Source organism: Podarcis vaucheri (genome assembly GCF_965113315.1).
Source record: "Podarcis vaucheri genome assembly, chromosome: 18".
NCBI lineage: Eukaryota > Metazoa > Chordata > Lepidosauria > Squamata > Lacertidae > Podarcis > Podarcis vaucheri.
In genome coordinates, this window is record NC_138756.1 from 2950730 (window position 1) to 2968737 (window position 18008).

The window sequence follows — 18008 nt, forward strand, 5'->3', positions numbered from 1 at the left end:
TTTGTTATGTCCACACTGATTTTCTTGCCCCTCTAATAAACGAAACTACTGTCTTGTTGGTTGGCTTTTTGCCTTTTCTGTGTGAGAGAGGTGGGAATAGGCTGGGACCAGTTCTGCATACAAAAGTGCATTCATGCGAGGATTTTTACCCCAGTGCATTGGGACAGCGGCAGCAGGAGGCCAGGCAATGTCTCCTCCCCAGTCACACCATCCTTGAATTGCTGGAGAAGTGTACTTGAACTCTGCGGTTGCATTTTACTTGCCAGAATAGATGGGAGGATTGTGGGGAGAGGTATCACTGCAATGAACCAGTATGTTCAGATCAAGGGAAGTCACAGTCCTGTTCTATCTGCCTTGATCAGACCACACCTAGAGTCCAGTGTCCGCTTCTGGGCACCACAATTTAAGAAGGATGTTGACAGCTGGAAGGTGTGCAGAGGAGAGAGACCAAGATAATCAAGGGTCAGGAAACCAGACCTGATGAGGAATGGTTGAAGGAGCTGGAAAAGGAGACTGAGAGGAGATAGGATAGCCATGATGATCTCCTTCTACGGGTCCACAATAGAAAGTGTCCTTTCCTACTGCATCACGGTGTGGTACGCTGGTTTGACATCAACTGATAGGAAGTGCCTACAGAGCGTGGTGAATACAGCACAAGGTATTATGGGCTGTCCTGTGAATCCACTGGGTGACATCACGGAAGAACGTTGCCTCAGGAGAGTGAGGAAAATTCTCAGGGGTGATTCACACCCTGGCTGGCACTTTCTTGATCTCCTGCCCTCGGGCAGAAGATATAGAAGCATGATTAGTCGCACCAACAGGGTAAAGAACAGCTTCTATCCTGGGCTGTTAGGCTGCTGAATGAAAAGATCACAACAGGGCAACGGACTTTGGGGTTTGGTGGGTGTGCGTCAGTAAACGAGGGGAATTAAGACTAAGAGAGCTGAGTGGCGGGTGCTCGTGTCATCTCAATGCATACAAGTTGTACAAGTGACAACAAAGTATTTCAATTCAATTTCAATTTTTCAATTATCTCAAAGGCTGTCACATGGAGCAACCTTGTTTTCTCCTGCTTGGGAGGGTAGGACTTGAACAAATGGCTTCGAGTGACATGAAAAGAGATTAAAAAAACTTTCGACAGTGGAATGGTTTCCCTCAGGAGGTGGTAGACTCTCCTTCCTTGCAGGCCTTGAAGCAGATGTTGGGTGTCCACCTGCCGATGATGATTTACCGTATTTTTCGCTCTATAGGACGCACTTTTCCCCCTTCAAAAATTAAGGGGAAATGTGTGTGCGTCCTATGGAGCGAAGACGCCATAGCCCCGCGACCCTCTCCCGGCTGGAGAGGTGACGCGCGGCTATGGCAGGAGCCTCTCCGCTGCGCCTTTCCGCTGCTCCCTGACCTGCTCTTTGGGGCTGATGGTGGGCTTCCCCCCGCCAGCCCCAAAGAGCAGGTCGAAAGTAACCTGAAGCCTGGAGAGCGAGAGGGGTCAGTGCACACCGACCCCTCTTGCTCTCCAGGCTTCCAAGGTAGCCGCCTGAACGGCACCTTGTTTTAGAGCGGGAAAACAAGAGGGGGAAAGTTCTCCCCCTCTCTGTGCTTCACTGAAGGGGCGCTGGGCAGAGAGGGGGAGATTTTTTTTTCTTGTTCTCTCCCCTCTAAAACAAAGTGCGTCCTATTGTCCGGTGCGTCCTATGGTGTGAAAAATACGGTAGTTGAGATTTCTGCGTTGCAGGGGGGGTCCCTTCCAACACTACAGTTCTATGATTCTACAAAGGTGAAAACTGCATTTATCGCTCAGCTGACCTCTAGCATGTGGCCCCAGGGGGAGAACGCAGGCCTCTCTGGCTGTGAAACCTGGACGTCTCTTGCAAAAGAAACCAGACAACTTCAGAAAGGATAGAAGCACTACCACAAGGGTATACAGTGTATTAAAATACATACATTTTTTTTTAATATAAAGACAAACTTCAAAGCCATTTTCTTTTTTTTCAATTACAAATCAGGGTGAAGTGCGGGGGGAGATCTGAAGTGGAGGTTAGAACAAAAAGATAAAACTTTTTTTTTTTTTGCAGTGCAGAGAATCGGAAGGAATGGAAGGGGCTGAAATATATAGATAAAAGATTATTACATACATATATACACAACGCCAGAAGTAGTTCATATGGATCTATGGAAGAATGACAGGTCGAGATTTCATGGAGCAAAGTCAAAAACAAACAAACAAACAAACCCCAAGGTACATCGGATGAAAGACTGAAATTTAAATAGAATTCATTTTCATGGGCTAATGTATACAAATCAAGTCCCTAGTTGCTGGGAAAGAACATCCCATCTCTAAGGATATGGGTACTCCCTTCAATCCATTTACAAACGGATTCCTTTTATTTTACATTTTACAGATTTAATTCCTGAGCAACAGCAATTTCCATCACTGACTGAATTACCCCCCCCCCCCGCCCACACCCAAACTCCCTGTTTCGGCAAGGCAAAGCCTCAGTTCGTTGTGGAGGGGGGAGGAACCAGATAATTCCTTAACCAGCCCCCCCCCAAGGGCTGTTTCTGCAAAGCACGTTTCTCAAAAGGCTCAAAAAACGCAAAGCGCTGAAAGGAGGAGCTGGTCTGCCCCACATTTCTCCTTCCTATTTTTTCTTTTCAATAGAACTCCATCCCATCAAGGCTAGAAAATGGGGGGGGGGGGCTAAGGTGTTGTTTTTTAAGGTTCCAATGTGCATGTGGGTGAGGAAATCCAAAATTATGAAGGGCTGAGCAGCCAATACCCATAGGGAGGAAGACCTGTTTTGAACCAGATTTGCAAAAACAGCCTCTTGCAACCGAGACAAAAGATATTTTGCAAATGGGATGCTTGCTGTCGACTCCCCGGCACCCACCTTTCTTTCAGAGTACCACAAATTCCTATGCTAGTTAAACACAGACAAGCAAGCCCGTTTCTATGGAAGTTCTTGTTGGATATTAAGATACCCGGCAAGGCTGATTTCAGACTTCACAGGAGATTGCGGCAGCCTGCTTAATGGACTGCATCGACTACAGTGTGTCTGTTAGACTGATCAGAAAGTAGTTTTTACCCTGCGAAAGGTTACTCCCCCCCCCCTGTGGGTCTGTTTCTGGGAGGGGTGGGGGGGGAAGCACCGTTAGCACCCAACCCCAGAAGCCCCCCGCCCTGCCCTGATTCTGAAGCAATTCTACAACTTTTAAAAACCAAGCGACTCCACTGGGTGCAAACAAATCCCACCACCGCTGTTGCAATGACCCGCACGCTTTCACAAAGAGTACGCGCACCATCTCAAACCAAACCCAATTTGCGAGGACACACCGTCCTTCACAACCAATCCCAAAGTTTCTTCACCACTTTATCCAAGTTGCAAAGAAGGGGTTTGCGGGGGGGGGGGGAGAGAAGCAGAAAAGCACAGGGTGTGTGTTTCAGATTCTGCGAGGGTGTGCGCTCCCCGCAAAAAAAAAGGGTGCTGTCCATATTCATGCCACAGGCATCGCTCTTAAGATTTCAAAGCCAAGCACGCTAGACCTCTACGAGTTCTCATGCCCAGCGGTTTAGGAGAAAGGTTGTGTTTGGAAATGGAATGGAAGGTTAGCCGTGAAAATGAGGACATTGTCCTGTGGTCTGCAGAGTCTGTTTGCCATTGTGAAGCCCCTCCAAGATTGCTTTGGACTGCCGAGGGAGGGCCCCCAAAATGGCAGAGGCTGGTCTAGGATAACCTCAGATAAGGTGGAGCCCTGATGGCTTAGGGAAACTCAACACACACCCAAATAGCACCATATTCTGCACCAGAAACAGGGTCAAGCCTTTAAAGAGTTTTGCTGCTGAACTAATACTCTGCCCTCCTGAAAAATAAAGTTAGAAGACGAGTTCCCTCTACACAACTTAACATAATCTCTGTGTGCTTACGGACAAAGTAAAGCATCTTAAAGCAGGTTTTACTGGCAAAGAATAAAATAGAATACCCAGCCTTCCTCCTTTCCTTGTGGCCTGTTGTCGCCAGGTCGGCTGGGTGAAAGGAATGCCCCCCCCCCCGGGGGGTGGTAAAAAAGAACCCAGCTAAGCACCTTAGGGTCTTGTTTTGCATCTAGCACCAATGAAGGGAAGAAGCAGCAGCAGCAGCAAATCCCACTCAGAAAAATAAATAAATTAAAACAAGGCAGGGGAGGTCCCAACAGCTCACTACAACAAGCTTCTCCCAAGACAAAGTGGTGTGGGTTTCGATTTCAATGCACGGCCCTGGGGGGTTGTCGATTGTCGACAGGGAAGCCCCTGAGATTCCATCTCTGTACCAGAAGCAGCAGGGCAAATATTACAACTGACCTTTGGGGGTGATCTTTCCGGAGGCGGGGCGTCCCGCCCCAGCGGCCGAATGGATCACCAAGTGGATTTGTGTTTCGGCGCGGAGTTCTTGCAAACAAGACAGCACCAAGCAAGAAACCTAGCTGAGTCCTCGAGGGGTCGGGTAAGGCAGGCTTCGGATTTGGACCCAGGACCTACTGCCCCAAGTCTGAACCGCCTGGTTAGTTGAAAACAGGCAGCTTGGTCCTTGTACCTTTGGCCAGCTCTCCTGTGCTTTTATAAAATCAAAACCCTGGGCTGGTCAGAGGAGAAGGGGCCACTGCCCTATGGCCTGCTTGGCTCAACACCGCTATGGATAGGGGCCCATCCGGCATTTTAAAGACTATATTCCGAACGGAAGATCAACGCATGAAACACACACTTGGGACCTCAAGAGTACTGAAGATGAGAAGACGGGCTGAGGGGAGATGGAGGAATTTTTTTTAAGAGGGGGAGAGAAAGCGGTTGCTGGAGAGAGTTCCACTCAAGCGCAGCAAGTCATGCTTCCCGTGTAAGGTATGAGAAATTCGCACCCTACGAATTTAACACAGGGCAGAAGGTAAAGAGGTGAACAAGCAGAAATCCGTTTTAGTTTCAGACCTAGGAAAAGATTTGCAACTGACTGGAGAAGACTTGTAAGAACTAGGCCTTCAAGTGGGATTTTTTTTTTTTTAAAGAAAAGCAAGCTAAGACTAAAGTCAAGGGAAGGGAGAGGGAACGAAAGCACAAACTGTATCCACACTTTCCCCCAAAATGGAAATTTGCAGGCATCGTGGGCCTGCAGGGGAAAGATACCCGAGTGTGGAAGGAGGGCAAGAAAGAGAAGCTGCTGGAAACCTGGCCAGTGATGCGACAGAAGGCAGCGGAGATTTATCCAAGCAAGATAAAGGGTTTTGGCAGCCAGTCCACATTTATTAGAGGGTTATTTCCGTGCTGGTCCTGCGCAGCGGAAGGGAAAAAAGGGTTGCCAGAGTAATGAGCTGCATCCTCCTTGTTCCTTCTGGGGCGGGGGAACCGGAGCCAAAAGGAATTCATTTGGCTTGCAATGAGAGTTTTAAGAAACCTGGAAACGGGGAGGTTTCGGTTCTCTGCCGATGCTGAGCAGTCCAACAGGGGCAGGGAAAAATAAGCAGAATGGTGAAAAGTCTTTATGAGAAGTCAGCTGTTTGCTCCAAGACCTTAGCAAAGGGGAGAGAGAGAGCGCAAGATAGACAGATTCAGGGAAAAGCAACAGCAAGAGACTATCTTATAAAAGCCACAAGGTGGATCTTGGAAGCAAGGAAGGCAAACGTGAGACTTTAGGGACCGCTGTGGTATTGAGGGGAGCAAGAATGATACCCTCTGCTGCGATCATCACAGACTTTCATATTCTCATGCCCTTGCCATTTCCTCCCTGATTCTAGGCACACCTGAGGAAACAAAACTGCTATTTGTCTCCCGCTTCCAATTACACTATGGACACAACCTGATAAAAAAATTAGCAGAAAGCATACGAGTGTGTATGTGTTTTTAAACAGATATATTCCCCCCCCTGCACATCTCACCATTCCCAGAAAGCTGTGTGCCTTTAAAAAAAAACGTAAGAATTATTCCTATGCACTGATCACCCAAGTCACAATTTATTGTTATAAAAAAATCAGCAAAGCACCAGTGTTGTCAGGCGAGATACAAAAAAAGTTAAGTTTGATTGCAGTATGCACGTGTGTGTGTGGTTTTTTTTATCTCTGATGCAGGGGTGTGAAATCACATTTTTAAAACACGACCCACTGAGAAACAACAAGGACAGAAGCAGTGAGCGGACATGTCTTTGACGGAACGTACAAAGCCGCGTGTCTTGATCAAGTATCAAAAATCTTGCCGCCGACAACACACGAAAAGGATGACAGAGCCCCAAGAAACAAAGTTGGCAGCAGGCCCAGCGCAAAACTGGGCGGCCTGCTTTCTCAAGTTTTCCAGTGCAAGCAGCCTGGCCAACGACACCAATGGGATGCCTCTGCGTGGCCACTGCCTCCCAAAACAAATCATCCCTGGGGGAATATTCCAAGAGCGGGAGACGGACACAAACAGGAAGGGAAGAGCACCGGGCAAGGATGAGGAGCATCCTTGCTTCTTCCAAGGAACACAGCAACGAGCCAGACAGCCGGGGACCCAATCTGCTGCCTCCGAGGAGAGGACAAACTGGGAGAAATCCTCACCGAGGGCAAGCCAGAGCCCCCAAAGATGGCATGATTAGAAAATTGTAAGCAATGGTTTTTTGTTTTAAAGGAAACCTAGAAGACTACAAAGCCTGGACCCGGGCAAGAAAGGTGCCCAAGCCTGAGGCAAGAGTCCCAAAATACGGGTGAAGCTGCCCTTGGCGTGAGAAAATGCCTGCCAGTGCTTGGCTGCCTGGGGGGAGCCATTCCGCCGGGAAGGGAGGGGTTGCTTTCATCGCCACCCACCCCAGAAGCCAGTGGGTCAGGGTCCCCACCCCACCCCACCTTGAACTCTGAACACGACCCTTTTGGATTTCACAGTTAAGGCAGAGGAATCCCCTTCCCCTCGCTTCGGAAACGCACCTGGGGGTGTCGGTTTCTGGGGCGGGAGAGGCTATGTTTTATCCCCCACGAGCACCATATCTGAATTCTGCTGGGAAGCCGGAAAGGGAGTGCGATGGCCCCACCTTCAAATAAGCATTACATGACATCGTTTGTCAGATGGGGGGAGGCAGAAAGCCGGACGCCCATGCAACACGACTGCCTCCGTTCATCCCTGGCCCCTACCCAACGCCAGCTACTGCCCAATGGCCAACTAAGGTTGCTTTTAAGGGGCTAGCTCCGAGAAGGAAAAGCCCCGGATTCCTCATTTCCCTGGCATCACTAGAGAGCAGAAGAGACACGGACGATGACATGGACCAGACATCTGGTGGGAGCGGGTGGAATAAATTAAGAAGAGTCAGACTCGCTCTATATATGAACGTGGCTTGGTATTGTTCACCCCCCCCCCAAACACGCAAACAACCAGGCCTCTGCGCCCCGCAAAAAAACACAAAAACAAAAGCACCACGGGGAAGCTCAGCCCAGAGAGGCACACGTCTGTCGGGCATGGATAGCACCAAGAGAACCTTTTGGATGTGTTTCCGCTTGTGTTGGCCAGTCCTTTTGTTATTAGCAGTATTTCGTTTGTTAAAAGTCCTCCTCCTCCTCTTCTTTCCCCCCCTCCCCCGGCGTGTTTTCCCCCCGGTTCCAAGACTTTGCGTGGAACGAACACACATACAAGAGCGGAGGGGGGGTGCCTTTTGTGAAAACACGTGTTCTCAAACTTTAAAAAATATATAAATATCTAAACTATATCAACAATACAAATCGGAGGCCGTTGTCGCCTTCTGCAGTTTGAATATATCTAGAAAGAGAGAGATATACATATACATATATATTATATAATATAATATACATATATATATATATATATATAGACACACACACATACACTTAAGATTTCACAGTAGCATTTTCTTCCGGCTTTTAGGCTTAGGACTCAAGGGTTCCATTCCGTTTGCCTGTCTCTTTCCTCGTCTGGTTTTCCTGCGTGTGTCCAGTAGTAAAGAGAGATGGGGAGGAGGGGGAGTGGAGGAGCAGAAGCCCCTCTCTACAGCGGTTGAGGGCAGCACCTTCAAGTGGAAGTGGAGAGGCGTTGGTCCAGGCTGGCCTTGCATAGGTCACGTGGGGGGTTGAGGTAGAAGGTCCTTAGTTACCTGTGGGAACAGGGAAGGGGAGAGGAGAAGCACACTTTAAGCCAGCGGATTATGGACCGTTCACAAAACCAGGAAATCAAGGATGGCGCGGGCAGGGCTGGGGAGGTTTGACCCAGTGCGGCCCTCCAGAGCCACTACCTGGCCCTCAGAATTCTTACCTCGCTTGACCGGCAAGACAGAGCCAGTGTGGCACAGTGCTGTTTCCGAAACTTGGGTCTCCGGCTGTTTTCGGACTACAAATCCCATCATCCCTGACCACTGGCCTTGCAAGCTAGGGATGATGGGAGTTGTAGTCCAAAAGCAGCAGGAGACCCCAGTTTGGGAAACACTGGGTTGGAGCGTCAGACTGGGCATGGGAGAGCCCAGAGTTCCAATCCCCCTCTCGGCCACCACGGCATTCACTGGGTGAGCCCAGGGAGCAGCTCACGGACTTCTCTCAGCCTAACCCAGCGGTTCTCAACTTGTGGGTACCCAGATGTTGTTGGACTACAACTCCCATCATCCCTGAGCTCTGGCCTTGCTAGGTAGGGATGATGGGAGTTGTAGTCCAACAACATCCTAGAAAAAGAGGTGCCATGAACGCCTTCCTTGTTCTCTTATAATGGCAAGGATGCCCCCCCCCCCCGAGAACTGCTGGAACAAGAGTTCTGGTGAGTTCCAGCTGAAAAACAACGCCCTGGGAATAACCAGGTACACCACACCTTGAGCCCTTGGGAGGAAAAGGTGGGATATGAATACAAGAATGATGATAAGGAGGAGTTTTATTTCTCTGTGGGCAAACAAGGCCTCTCTTCCTCGACCCTCAAAACTCGGGTTACAGTTATTGCAAGTCATCGCCAGTTATTAATTTTTCAGGTCCAGGCATGATGACATCTGCCTGGTAATAACAATTTAGTCAGGAAACTGCTTTGTGATGAGTGAAGCCACTGGTCCAACCAGCTCAGCAATGTCTACACTGGCTGGCAGCTGCAGCTCTCCAGAACAGGAGCCTCTCCCAGCCCTGTCCGGAGACGCCATTCTGCACGTGAGGGCAGAAGCTGCACTGCTGACTACCCCCCCCCCCCAAGGAAGGTAGTGAAAAGGGCCGTGAGATCAACCAGGAACAACAACAACATCATTTATATACTGCCTATCTGATCAGGTCACCCAAGCCACTCTGGGCAGCTTCCATCAAATCAAAACACAGTAAATCAAACATTAAAAACCTCCTGATACAGGGCTGCCTGTCTTCCAAATGTTACCAAGAAGGCTCTCTGCCTGGTTCCCTGCAACCTCACTTCTCGCAGGGAGGGAACCGCCAGAAGGCCCTCGGAGCTGGACCTCAGTGTCTGGGCTGAACGATGGGGGTGGAGATGCTCCTTCAGGTCTACTGGGCCGAGGCCATTTAGGGCTTTCAAGGTCAGCACCAACACTTTGGATTGTTCTTGGAAACGTACTGGGAGCCAATGTAGGTCTTGCAGGACCGGTGTTATATGGTACCAGTTACCAGTCTAGCTGCCACATTCTTTATTTTCCGAGTCACTCTCAAAGGTAGCCCCACGGAGAGCGCATGGCAGTAGTCCAAGCAGGGCATGCACCACTCTGGCAAGACAGGGCGCAGGAAGGGAGGGTCTCAGATGGAGCTGGCAGGCATCTGCCCTGGACGCAGGATTGACCTGCGCCTCCATGGACAGCAGTGAGTCCAAAATGACCCCCAGGCTGTGCACCTGGTCCTTCAGGGTCACAGTTACCCCATTCAGGACCAGGGATTCCCCCACAGCTGCCCGACCCCTTTCTCCCAGATTCAACCTCAATCCATTAGCCGCCACCCACCCCACAACCACCTTGCAAGAGGACAAAGCTTACAGACATGTGGCTCCATGCCTCCGAAGAAGCTGCCTGCCCCACCCCACCCGCCCTCCCGGCCAGCCTTACCTTACGGGGCACGAACACTTAAAGGGTCAAGCCGAGCCCATTACCGCGGCTTAACCCCGGGGAGGTGCGAAGCGTAAGGAGACTGCAGGCCGAGCGTGACCCACATAGCGGGCGCGGCGGAGGCAGCGGCGCTGGGCTGCGGGATCCCGGGCGCGGCCTGGGCTAGCGCCAAGCGGGGCAGAGGCGGGTGGTGGACAGTGAAGGAAGGGCGGGAGGATTTGTGCTGGAGAGAAGCTAGCTTAATAGACAAAGCGGAGTTAGCGGGGGAAGAGGAGGACGGGGGCGGCAAGAAAGCCTCGGAGCCCGGAAGGGAGGAGAAGGCCTGCAGGAGGACGGAGTCGCTGCTGGAGGCAAGGAGGGGAGGGGGCGGAGGCAAGGAGACGTTGGGAGGCGGGGTGCGCCGGGATGGGTGAACCGGGGTTCGCGCGAGGTGCTGCGTCTCGCCGGACGGGGCCGGGGGCGAGTGGAACGATGGGGAGGCGGGAGCCACCTGCAGAGGGTTCAGGCTCAGAACAGCGGCGGCGCAGCTGGAGACAGTGCTGCTGCCAAAGTGGAGGGAGGAGGAAGAGGAAGAGAAAGACGGAAGGGAAGGCGAGGGAGCAGAGGAGGAGGAGGAGGCAGAAGGCACCACATGGTTAAAAATACCTGCAAACAGGAGAAAGAAACACACTCAGCAGGCGGAACTTTGGCACGGCTCACAGCGAGAGAAGCAAAAACAACAACGACAACGTGACGCAACACAACCGGGGGGAAAATAAACTATTTTTTTTTAAAGCAAGCAAGCAAACTTAAAAAAGATCGCAGCAGCCGCAGCCTGACAGACAAATGCGCAGCATGGAGAAAATGAACGACAGCCGCAGCGGCAAGCGATGAGCAGCGATGGTGTAGAAGCTGAGCGGGGGGGTAGAGGCTTGCTCACTTACCTGTTTCCTTTCATGCGCCAGAGGGAAGGGACTTTGGCTGAACTCAGAGACCCAACAGCGCACCCATTTCTAAGGCCCTCTTTTTGGCGACAGCAAGCTAGTCTCAAGGCTGCTGCAGCCACTCTGCCCCGGAAACACGACTTCTCCCAAAAAGAGAGGCTCTTAGGAGGAGGAGACCTTCAGGCACGCATGTTTGTGGGGAACTGGCATGTTTCCTCCTTGGTGCCCCTTGCTGGCTGGGGGAAGACACCAGGCAACATTTGGGGAAGGCACCAGGTAGGCCAAGGATGGTCTGTGTATTCCCAGCCCGCCCCCTTCTTTGTGGAACACAGCTCAGCACAAGTGGAGTGGGGGATCTCCCAGAAAAGAGCGCTTGAAAACCTGGTTTCGACCTATAAAGCCTTAAACGGCTCAGGACCGCAATACCTCAAGGATCGCCTCTCTCCATGTGAACGTACCCAGACCCTGAGAGCCTCCAAGACCCTTCTTTGGGTGCCAGTCCCACGAAAGGTCTAGAGGTTAGCAACACGAGAACAGGGCCTTTTCTGCAGTGGCTCCCCGCTTGTGGAATGCTCTCCCCAGGGAGGTTTGCCTGGTGCCTTCATTAAATACTTTTAGGCACCGGGCAAAAACATTCCTCTTCATCCAGTCCTTGGGCTGATAAATACACTGCAGCCTTTGAAATGTGTCTGTGAGAAAGGGAGTAGTGTTTTGCTGTTTTGCTTTAATTATTTACTGGTGTTTTGTCTTGTATTTTACTCTATGAACTGCCCTGGGGTGTCCTGATGAAGGGCAGTATATAACTTCAATAAAGACGCATAAAGAAATAAAACCCACCTAACTGTGGAGTGGGGTTGCAGAGAGGGTGCGAAAAAGGCTGTCCCTGCCCCCCCCTTCTCAGCTGTGCCCCCACGGAGGGAAGAACCCCGAAGCTCCGCCTTACCTCCAACTGTTCCACCTGTCACCCCAGGGGAGAAGCTGCCCATTGTGTGAGAGTTGGTCAGTCGGGTGGCAGCTGACGAGACGTGAACCAGACTGGCGGCTGGCATGGAGCTGAACAGGGACTGCAGTACCGAAGAGTTCGTCACCATAGGGCCCAGGGGGAATTGCGAGCCAGTGGTTAGCGAGTTCAAGAACGGGTGAGCCACCATGGAGGAGGAGGAGGTGGGCACAGAGGAAGGAGAGCTGCCCGTGGGGGCCACAGACAGGCCTTTGCCGTTGAGCAGGCCGCCAGGTGGGGTGGCAGCAGCGGCAGCGATGAAGAGGTTGTGGCCGTTCTTCAGCTCGACGGCCTCCCTTTCCCTGCCCTTCCCGGCCTTGCTGCCGTGTAGCACCGAGGACTTGTCCAAAGCGGCTCCCAGGCGGGCGCTCAGCTCGCCGGGGTCTTTGCCCTTGAGGCCGCTGGGCCAGTTGGAGTCTTCCCCTTTGGCCAGGGCTCCCAGGCTCTCCAGCTGCCTTTTGCTCAGGAAGGGGTTCGTCTCGGAGACCCCGCCGCCCTCCTTGCTGCGCTGCGCCAGGAAGCTCAGGGGCGAGCTGCCCGCCAGCACCGCGGCCACATCCGCAGCGGCCTTGTGCGGGAGAGGAGCACCGTCAATAAAGCTATGTAAACCGAGGTCGGCCGGAAGCCCGCTGTTGTAGGCAAATCCATTCATGGTCTGGCCAAGTCCGTCGAGGGCGGCCGAGGCCCCGTGCTTCCTTGGGTGGGCCGAGACCTTGCTGTCGCCCCCCGAGCCGTCCTCGGAGGGCGGTCGGAAGGCGAAAAGGGAGTTCTGGCTCAGCGACGGGGCCTGCAGAGGACTGTCCACTGCTTTGGTCAGGTTGATGTCGGAAATGGGAGAGAAGGTCGACTTCCACTTGCTGCTGTTCATGTTTTCGCTGGCCTGCTTCCTCCCGGCTAAGCTCATGCCTGGGATTTGGGGAGGCAGGGGAGGAATGTGTGTGAGAGAGAGACACACACACAAGGAGAAGGGGAGAGAGAGAGAGGCGGATGGGGCGAGGAAGGGGCAAAGAGACGCAGACAGACGAGTGGAGCAGGAGTGAGAGAGGCAATAGGAGAAGAGACAGAGACGGATGGGGAGCAAAAGAGAGAACTGTCAGCACCAAATAGCAACCAAGGAAGAAGAAAAAGAGTTTGGATTTGATATCCTGCTTTATCACTACCCTAAGGAGTCTCAAAACGGCTAACAATCTCCTTTCCCTTCCTCCCCCACAGCAAACACTCTGTGAGGTGAGTGGGGCTGAGAGACTTCAGAGAAGTATGACTAGCCCAAGGTCACCCAGCAGCTGCAGCTGGAGGAGCAGGGAATCGAACCCGGTTCACCAGATTACGAGACAACCGCTCTTAACCACTACACCACACTGGCTCCCTGGAAGCAGAACCCTCCCAACACTTTCAATATGCCTTGACATTCCTTCATTATATACAGAATAAGCATCATTTTCAAGACCAGCCTGGTGAATCTAGAACGGCAAACATAGCTAATATTCTTTTTGTAGGTGAAGACAGCTTTTGTGCTCAGTTACCTAATCCGTATGGAACTGCACTTATTTTACATGCACCTGTTACTAACACCCAGCACCACCCTAAGCAGGCAGTCTAAAACAGCTTTTCCCCCTGACCCACACCAGCGGCCTCCACACTTACTGTTCTCCATCGGCTTCTGTGGAGATTTGCTTTCCAGTGATATCGTCGCGATTTTTCTCTCGATTCTAGGAAGGGAGAAAGAAGAAAAGAAAAGCTGTTTACCGTAAGCCAGGGGCTCCCAAAACTCTCCCCACCCCATGGGTCACGAGAAAACTGCTTGCGGTTTTAGTAGAACGCTTACATTAGGGTTTCCCAAACTTGGGTCTCCAACTGTTTTGGGGCTACAACTCCGGTCATCCCTAGTGGTTAGGGAAACCCAGGATTACGTGATTCTTCTGCCTGTCCTGACAATTAAAATATCCTCTGCTAGATGTTTTTTTATTGTATTTTCAGGGGCATGACTGGCACTATACAGCTTTGGACAAATGCTGAAAGTGCACCACTGCACCCCGGCCTTTAACACCTGAGCTCCGTATTTCTAGAACACGCATAGGCAAACTCAGTCCTCCAGATGTCAGTCCTCCCATCATCCCTAGCTAACAGAACCAATGGTCAGGGATGATGGGAATTGTAGTCTCAAAACATCTGGAGGGCTGAGTTTGCCTATGCCTGTCCTAGAACCTGAATCATTTCTGGGATCATAAGTTGTTCAAGATCGATTTTAACGTGTTTTGATTTATGTAACCCTCCCTGGAACTTTAGTGTGAAGAGTTGGGGAACAATTTATCATCACCACCACCATAATCATCATTATTTATTTATTATTTTTATTATTATTTATTCAATTTATACACCACCCTTTATCAAAGGATCCCAGGGTGCTGTACAACATTAAAAACGCATTATAGAATGTGGTAAATGTGATAAATATCATTTATCAATGATAAAAACGTAACAGAAAGCATACTATACTGACAGACAGCCTAATAGTAAAATAGTCATAATAATAACAGTCCTCTCCCCCCCACTTTCATAGGCCACAGATTATTTAATAGGCATAGGCCTGGGTAAAGAGGAATGTTTTTGCCTGGCACCTAAAGGCATGTAGTGATGGCAACAGGCAAATCTCTCTGGGGAGAGCATCCCACAATCGGGGAGCCACCACCGAAAGGGTCCCGCTCTCTTGTTGCCACCTTCCGAACCCCTCTGGGAGGGGACACACAGGGTCTGGATCAGTTCATACGGGGAGAAGCTTAAGGTATTGAGTTCCTGAAGTGTGCAAGTCTTTATTGTTATAAATTGTTATACTGGGAATTTTTTTATGTTTGACGTTGTATTATGTTTTCATATGTACTGGAAACCACCGAGAGTGGCTGGGGAAACCCAGGCCAGATAGGTGGGTATAAATATTATGATGATTATGATTAAACAAAAGTAGCCATTAAAGTAGAATTGAAAAATAAATATGCATTTTTAACAGGGGCACGCTGTGGACCACCTGAACAGAGGTCGACAGCCTTTCATTTAGGCTGTTAAAAATCCCCGCCTGCCATGTAAGGCTTGAGGACAAAACGGGGGAAAGAAAAAGCCACCAAGAAGGCAGATCAGACAGTCACTCAATAGCTTTGGAACACAGAAGAGAGAGGACACAATGAGCCAACCCCCTGCTTCTTAGTTGTAGGATCCAAACCCTGGCACCTCCAGACTCCCTTCCCAAAATCCTGGACAGCAACTGATGGCTAGTGTAGGCTTGGGAAAAGCCAGCCAGATGGGTGGGGTATATGATGATGATGATGATAGAATTGTAGAGTTGGAAGAGACCCCAAGGGCCATCGAGTCCAACCCCCTGCCAAGCAGGAAACACCATCAGAGCACTCCTGACATATGGTTGTCAAGCCTCTGCTTAAAGACCTCCAAAGGAGGAGACTCCACCACACTCCTTGGCAGCAAATTCCACTGTCAAACAGCTCTTACTGTCAGGAAGTTCTTCCTAATGTTTAGGTGGAATCTTCTTTCTTGTAGTTTGGATCCATTGCTCCGTGTCCGCTTCTCTGGAGCAGCAGAAAACAACCTTTCTCCCTCCTCTATGTGACCTCCTTTTATATATTTGAACATGGCTATCATATCACCCCTTAACCTCCTCTTCTCCACGCTAAACATGCCCAGCTCCCTTAGCCGTTCCTCATAAGGCATCGTTTCCAGGCCTTTGACCATTTTGGTTGCCCTCCTCTGGACACGTTCCACTTTGTCAGTGTCCTTCTTGAATTGTGGTGCCCAGAACTGGACACAGTACTCCAGGTGAGGTCTGACCAGAGCAGAATACAGTGGCACTATTACTTCCCTTGATCTAGATGCTATACTCCTATGGATGCAGCCCAGAATTGCATTGGCTTTTTTAGCTGCCGCGTCACACTGTTGGCTCATGTCAAGTTTGTGGTCAACCAAGACTCCTAGATCCTTTTCACATGTACTGCTCTCAAGCCAGGTGTCACCCATCTTGTATTTGTGCCTCTCATTTTTTTTGCCCAAGTGCAATACTTTACATTTCTCCCTGTTAAAATTCATCTTGTTTGTTTTTGCCCAGTTCTCTAATCTGTCAAGGTCGTTTTGAAGTGTGATCCTGTCCTCTGGGGTGTTAGCCACCCCTCCCAGTTTGGTGTCATCTGCAAATTTGATCAGGATGCCCTTGAGTCCATCATCCAAGTCGTTGATAAAGATGTTGAATAAGACCGGGCCCAAGACAGAACCCTGTGGCACCCCACTAGTCACTCTTCTAATGATGATGATGGTGATGATATTTTTTTTGTACCCTGCCCATCTGGCTGGATTTCCCCAGCCACTACGGGCAACTTCCAAAAAAGATTAAAAAATACATTAAAATGTCACACATTAAACACTTCCCTGAACAGAGCTGCCTTCAGATGTCTTCTAAATGTCAGGTAGTTGTTTATCTCTTTGACATCTGGTGGGAGGGCGTTCCACAGGGTGGGCGCCACTACCAAGAAGGCCCTCTGCCTGGTTCCCTGTAACTTGGCTTCTCGCAGTGAGGGAACCATCAGAAGACCCTAGGCACTGGACCTCAGCGTATGGGCAGAATGATGGGGGTGGAGACGCTCCTTCAGGTATACTGGGCCGTTTAGGGATTTAAAGGTCAACACCAATACTTTGAATTGTGCTCTGAAACGTACTGGGAGCCAATGTAGGTCTTTCAAGACCGGTGTTATATGGTCTCGGCGGCCACCCCCAGTCACCAGCCTAGCTGCCGTATTCTGGATTAATTGCAGTTTCCAGGTCACCTTCAAAGGTAGCCCCACATTGAGCGCATTGCAGTAGTCCAAGCGGGAGATAACTAGAGCATGCACCACTCTGGCAAGACAGTCTGCGGGCAGGTAGGGTCTCAGCCTGCGTACCAGATGGAGCTGGTAGACAGCTGCCCTGGATACAGAATTGACGATGATAATAATAATAATAATAATAATTATTATTATTAAAGTACTGAGCCAGGAAGACCAACAGGCTTGACTCATTTGAAGGCAGTTTCCTACGGCAGTGAGGTCTTTCCGACGCAAGACCAGGTGTTCCCCCCTACAAGGCGAGGTCCACACTCACCTGGTGCTGTTATGGTCATCCTCCGAGCCCTGCTCCTCATCAGAAGTCAGCGGCGAGTAATGAATGCCATTGCTCTGGGTCAGGGGCTTCTCCTTTTTCAGCACGGGGGGCTGGTCGCTGTCCTGGTAGGGAACAGGAGAGTTCTTCAGGGAGTTTTCAGGGGAAGAAATGGCGGTTATTTCTAAAGGCTGGTTAATGTTACTGACCTGAGGAGGAAAGACAGAAGAAGAAGAAGAAGAGGAAGAAGAGAAGCATTTAAGGATTAGGGAAGCACTCCTAACGTTACGGCATGTTTCGTGGGGGGTTTGCGCTCTTATTTTCTCCCTATTTATAGTGTTTATCTACCCCAAACTGCAGCCAAAAAGGACCTTTTCCCAATTGGTTAATAGGTGACCATCCCCTGGGCCTTAGAGCTTTACATTTAAGGGACACAGCAAAAATTTGTATCAGATCCAGAAATACAAAACTCACTTTCACTCCACCAAATCACAAAATTTAGCATTTGTGATCTGTTTTGTTGCTTTCGTTTTTTTCTACAGTGTCTGCTCCCTGTTTGTTTGGAAAACAAATACCATGTTCTTAGAAACGAATAGACATATATTAAAAGAAACTGCAGCTTCTGCATCATTCCTATGTTTTGTAACTTTGGTTTTGTGGGGTTTTTTGTCTGTCTATTCTATCTATCTATCTGTCTAGGCATAGCAAAAAGAGAAACAGGCAGGGAAGGGAGAGGGAAGGCTGAAGAAAAGCTTATCCAGCTTCTCTGTTCCAGGGGAGTAGGACAAATGCTTTACTTCAAAGATGACATATTCTGCTGACCAGCATTTCACTGTCTGTGGCAAAGGAGAAGATTATAGGACACGGGTGTCAAACACAAGTCCTGCGGGCCGAATCCGGCCCGCCAGACCTCGTTATGTGGCCCGTGTAGCCGCCGCTGGCCACCAGCCT

At 50.2% G+C, this 18008-nt stretch overlaps 1 protein-coding gene across 5 annotated transcripts in view; it reads right to left on the reverse strand.

Moving 5' to 3' along the window:
* Positions 1–1900: 1900 nt before the first annotated feature.
* The window catches only part of DOT1L (DOT1 like histone lysine methyltransferase), an 83629-nt gene continuing 67521 nt past the window's right edge, over positions 1901–18008 (reverse strand). For 2 of the 5 annotated variants that reach the window (XM_082206229.1, XM_082206227.1), the window contains 5 exons: positions 17061–17266; positions 13572–13636; positions 11871–12833; positions 10005–10649; positions 1901–8090 (listed from right to left, as the gene is read on the reverse strand). In XM_082206229.1, coding sequence (XP_082062355.1) covers positions 10045–10649; positions 11871–12833; positions 13572–13636; positions 17061–17266 — 1839 coding nt within the window. In that variant the 3' untranslated portion in view covers positions 1901–8090; positions 10005–10044. The remainder of the gene's footprint in view (positions 8091–10004; positions 10650–11870; positions 12834–13571; positions 13637–17060; positions 17267–18008) is intronic. The other 3 variants (XM_082206228.1, XM_082206230.1, XM_082206231.1) reach the window with 3 other exon arrangements.